We start from the raw sequence: 5357 nt of genomic DNA, 5'->3' as shown, positions 1-5357 counted from the left end.
GAATTATTTAATTACATGGTATTGTGCTCAAGCTATTTATGGTACCTGACTNTAGATCATCAGTTTCTTGGAAGCTATCTTCTGTATCATCCCTTTCATCTACTGTATCATCACCTTTAAAAGGGAATTATAAAATAAAAATGCTAACATAGATATACCAGTGGGAGTACAGTAGCTGGTTTTAATCAAGAAAACAAGGAAAGCAAGGAGCAAGACTTTATTCATCTTTAGAGCAGTAGTGTCAGTTCTGTTATAGATTTGATCAAACTCTATGCTCTTATGGTTGACTGTGCATAAGTTGTCCTTGCACTCCACTTTATATAGGCTGTCACTCTATCAATGGGAATGTAGAAAGATCTATAATGAAAATTTCATTAGGTAATACAAACATGTGCACCTAGCTAAATCAATTTTCATTTCCTTTTCTTTTCCGTTTGGTTTTAATGAATGATAATGTTATGTTATATACATTTCCTTCTTGTCAAACTAATTATCAATGAGACCATAGACCCTTTATAATTAGATTGTATCCTGAAAGTGAGATTTATTTTGACTTTGGGATGAAATGGGTTTCTGGCAGCCATCTGCTTTAAAGCATCAGTTAAATTCCATTATAGGAGGAAATGTGTGCAGAATGTTATAAATTAGGTTAGTAACTTCGAGAAGTTTAGTGTTTACAGTATATAGCTGCACCCAATTTGGGATTTACTAAAGAAAGATTTTAAATTTAATGTACTGAGAAGTTCTAGTCTTATGTCATCGCATTATATCAGTATTCTGCTTCTTGCATTAGAGACAAATTAATTTGAGTAAATCTATTATAGTGATACATGCACTTACATGTTCTGCAAACAAATGTAAAGTGCATATGCAAACTTATGCAATCTGATTAAAATTCCTTCGTGCTTTTCTCTCAATATTATACCAAATAATGATAGAAATTCAAATCTTGGTCTCAGTTTTTCCTAATTTTTGAGCAACTTTGAAATGCACAAGAAATCGCAAACATTTTATAAACATGAGAATTGTCTGATTCTAATGTTTGGCTTGAGAGTAAATTTTTGAGCAAATTTTAAAATTCATAAAAAATTCATATTTAATTGGAATTTGCTTAATTTGTTATGCAACATAAAAACATGCATATCAAGAGCACTCTTGTGTATATGTATCAAGAAAAATTATAAAATTGAGACTTCTCTAATTTTCATTTTTGGCAAAATTTGGCAAAAGTCCCAGTATATGGTCTTTGGCACAACTTTTGAGCAGCTTCAAGAAGCCAATTTTAAATCCAGTATGCCCTGTGCTTTAAATATTTACTTATGTAATAATGAGGTAAAACCATCATAAAATTTAATGTTTACATCATTTCCACCACTAATTCTATGACACAGTCACACACTGTGGGACAGGAAGCAACTACAGGAAAACACATTGACACTTAAATCTAGTCAATGATGATCAGAAGACAAGTAATAATTTTTATGCACTCATGTACTTATGAGTGAGTATTAAGCACATTGGGTTGAATACATGTCTTGCTAAATTGTCCAACTCAGACCAAAAATTAAATAATTTAAAATCAATAGATTCAAAATTCCTTATAAACCAAAACAATTATACTAACTACAGCAGACACACACATCAAAAGTCTTAATTTATTAAAGTCCGGTATCCTCAGTCCATATTAGAAACTCTTAGCGAGTGCAAATGGAGCAGGTTATAGCAATATTGGCATTATAAGGACCACAAGGGATTCCCCTGTCACACTTGGGCATCACAAAGTACAGCAGTGCACCATTTGTATCCCTATTGCTGCCAGGAATCTTCTCTCCAGCTTCATCGATGCATTCAAAGACTTGATTTCTTCGGTGTCCTCTGCTTTCTGCCATTAAGTAACCTCTGTACTCTTGGGTCCATGAATCTGGACAGGTGATCCTACCAGGCAACTGCAGTTTAGTGGATTTGTCAGGAACATAACACACAGCACAAGGGACATTCCAGTCGTGGTTACTCCAGATCTTGTTGTGTGATTGATACTCTGATCCATACATGAAAGTATGGTGTCCAGGATTTTGAGTGCTGAGATGTCCCACACCAGTGGTTGGCATACACACAATGTTTGCTCCTCCTCCATGCTCATCATGTCCACTGCCTCCAGCATATCCAGCATAGACTAATTCTGCTCCCTCTCTGCAAGTTGTCTTTCCCCAACGAGTGTAAACAACACCATTTCCTTTCTTGCCTTTATCACCTGGCGAGATTGTTAGGACAATCTCTTTATCTGGTGTAAGAGTAAGACCAATTTTAGCCTGATCTTTAACTATACAATGTAATAATACATTAGGTATATTAGGCTACTTGTATTACCTTTTGTCTCTGCTACTTCTGTATCAGTTAACTCTGCATAATATTTAAGAATTATTTAATTACATGGTATTGTGCTCAAGCTACTACTTATGGTACCTGACTTTAGATCATCAGTTTCTTGGAAGCTATCTTCTGCATCTTCCCTTTCATCTACTGTATCATCACCTTTAAAAGGGAATTATAAAATAAAAATGCTAACATAGATATACCAGTGCGAGCACAGTAGCTGGTTTTAATCAAGAAAACAAGGAAAGCAAGGAGCAAGACTTTATTCATCTTTAGAACAGTACTGTCAGTTCTGTTATAGATTTGATCAAACTCTATGTTCTTATGGTTGACTGTGCATAAGTTGTCCTTGCACTCCACTTTATATAGGCTGTCAATCTATCAATGGGAATTTAGAAAGATCTATGATTAAAATTCCATTATGTAATACAAACATGTTCATCTAGCTAAACCAATTTTCATTTCCTTTTCTTTTCCGTCTGGTTTTAATAAATGATAATGTTACATTATATACATTTCCTTCTCATCAAATTAATTGTCAATTGGACTGTATCCCACAAAATGAGATTTGTTTTGGGTTTGAAATGAAATAGTTTTTGGCAGCCATCAACTTTAAAGCATCAGCTAAATTATGTTAGCTCTAGGAGGAAATGTGCAGAATGTAATTAATTAGTAGGGAAATTTATTGTTTACAGCAATCCCTTCAAAATTTGGAACACACTAAAAAAGACTACTTTATTTGTAACGTAATTTAACAAAATAGTTCTGGTTTCATGTTATTGTATTATATCAGTATTCTGCTTTTTGCATTGTATGAGATAATTCCTTTTGGAATTAATTTGAGTAGATCTATTATAATGATACATGTACTTGTACATTTTGCTGACAAATGTAAATGTGTTTGCAAACTATGTACTCTGATTATAATTTCCTTCATGCTTTTATATCAACATAATTATAATCTTAATATTGAACTTTGGCCCAATTTTGGAGCAACATTAAAAACTTGTAAAAAATCCAATTTTGAACAGAGCCAGCTCAAACTTTCTATGCGACATAAGTACATGCATATGTATCAGAAAAATTATAAAAATTGAGAATTTGCTTTTTAATTTTTGGAAAATTTGTCCAAAGTCTTTGTACTGTACATGGTCTTTAGCTCAATTTTTAGCAACTTTAAAACTTATGTGCAACATAAGTACATTTCCATTTTTGGCAATAAATTGCTGTACATAGTCCAATATGCTTTATGTTTGAACTGTTTATGTCAAATGATCTCAACTCTACTTTTTAACATACAAAAAATAAATGGAAAAATCAAGAATTAAGCCTATAAAGAAAAGTTAATGAGTTTCTATTTTTGTCAGAGAAATTGTCGTTCTTTACTCAGTTGTTGATGGCTTTGCTAGTATCATGCATAGACGTTTCATTGTCCATTTTATTGCTTGTCCAGAGTACTTCTCCCTGAATCCATTCAGGTTAGGATTGGTACGATCAAACCTCCCATGATAGGCACTGAAGTAAAAATCAATAAAGGCATCAACGTTTGGTACAACATATTCTCGGTCAATTGACTGGATTTGTACAACATTAAAGCCATATTCTTTGGCTTTTTGCTTGTAAAAATCAAGAGACTCATAGTAACTGCAACTCGTAACAGCATCAAGAGCATCTGATCCACATAACTTGACAAGCTCTACCAGTAGGTCTGGTATCCCATTGTTAGTTACTGTGGCAAATGCAAACTTTCCTCCTGGTTTCAGGTTGTCGTAAATTCTTTTAAAAGTGGCATCTTTATTCTTGATCCAGTGAATGACATGAGTAGAAACGACTGCATCATATTGATCCTCAGGAAAAGTTTGATCTGATCCTACTGCAAACCGGAGATTAGTCATAGTATCTTTTCTTCCTTTATTTGCTACGTTGATTCTTTCTGCATCAGGATCAATCCCTAGTACTTTCCCACCATCACTCAGTCTTTCGGAAAGGACCATACACAAACGACCAGTCCCACATCCCATATCAAGAACACTATTACTAGACTGAGGGGAGAGATTATCAATCAAATGCAATCCATCTTCCTCCTGAAGATTAGAGATATTGTGATAAACACTAGCCTCTTCAGTTGTCATGATAGATTTATCCATTGTCTAGTTGTCTGTTGAGTTTACGTTGACGAAACCAATTTATATCTAGTCTTGTGCATGATCTAAGTGTATGATTATCATATTCTTATGAATATACCCACAGCAACCCACTGCTTATGTTGCTAGTGTTTGTTAAGTGTTAATGGCTATTATAGTAAGTAATGATGTAACAATTGGTCTAGACAGCGCTAGATCTCTGGTCTAGACCATGTTCAAAGTGACTTCACATATTTTTCTTGTGTTTTCTCGCAAGGCATTTATAAATGATAGGCATGGTTCACTTCTTTAGAAACTAACTATGATTGATGATGTAATGGCATGGTAGACCTGGGTTCAAAGTGATTTCATTATTACCTTGAGGGGAGGAAATTAAATCCATCTTCTACTTGGAGCTTAGAGGTATGTGATAAACACTAGCCTCTTCATTTGTCTTTATAAATTTACTCATTATCTAGTTATCTGTTGAGTTTAAAACCAATTTATTACTGTCCTGTGCAGGATTTAAGTATAATGATTATTATATTCTTATGAATATCATTGTGTTACAAGCTTATTGCGTTATGATGAGTATACATTTACTTGTGTTTTGGAGAATCATAACAGGTAGTCTATATATATCTGTTAATGGTTATTATAGTGCACAATGATGTAATGGATATGGTGTACACTATGTCCAAAGTGATTTCACATTATTTGCTTGTGCTTTCTAGACAATTTTCAATCATATGCATTGTTTACTTCTCTAGGAATTAATTATGAGTGATGATGTAATGACATGGTTGACCTGGACTAGACTATGTTTAAAGTGATTTCACTTCAAGTTCAAGGTTGTTATCA

The 5357-nt window shown here is 33.6% G+C and overlaps 2 protein-coding genes across 2 annotated transcripts; both read right to left on the bottom strand.

Moving 5' to 3' along the window:
* Positions 1-1533: 1533 nt before the first annotated feature.
* On the bottom strand, positions 1534-2686 carry LOC100636758 (uncharacterized). The gene is made up of 4 exons (XM_003389998.2): positions 2577-2686; positions 2464-2532; positions 2368-2400; positions 1534-2320 (listed from the first exon to the last, which is right to left on the bottom strand). The coding sequence occupies exons 1-4, from the start codon at positions 2641-2643 to the stop codon at positions 1695-1697; spliced, it is 795 nt and encodes a 264-aa protein (XP_003390046.1). The 5' UTR covers positions 2644-2686; the 3' UTR covers positions 1534-1694.
* Positions 2687-3755: 1069 nt separating this feature from the next.
* LOC105314521 (malonyl-[acyl-carrier protein] O-methyltransferase-like) lies at positions 3756-4520 on the bottom strand. The gene has a single exon (XM_011408736.1). It carries the CDS (start codon positions 4518-4520, stop codon positions 3756-3758), a length of 765 nt encoding a protein of 254 aa, XP_011407038.1.
* Positions 4521-5357: the final 837 nt, after the last annotated feature.

The sequence above is a fragment of the Amphimedon queenslandica genome, unplaced genomic scaffold, assembly GCF_000090795.2.
Source record: "Amphimedon queenslandica unplaced genomic scaffold, v1.1 AMPQUscaffold_12834, whole genome shotgun sequence".
NCBI classification, from domain to species: domain Eukaryota; kingdom Metazoa; phylum Porifera; class Demospongiae; order Haplosclerida; family Niphatidae; genus Amphimedon; species Amphimedon queenslandica.
Note: the sequence above shows the minus strand (reverse complement) of the source record. Positions and strands in the feature narration are given on the sequence as shown.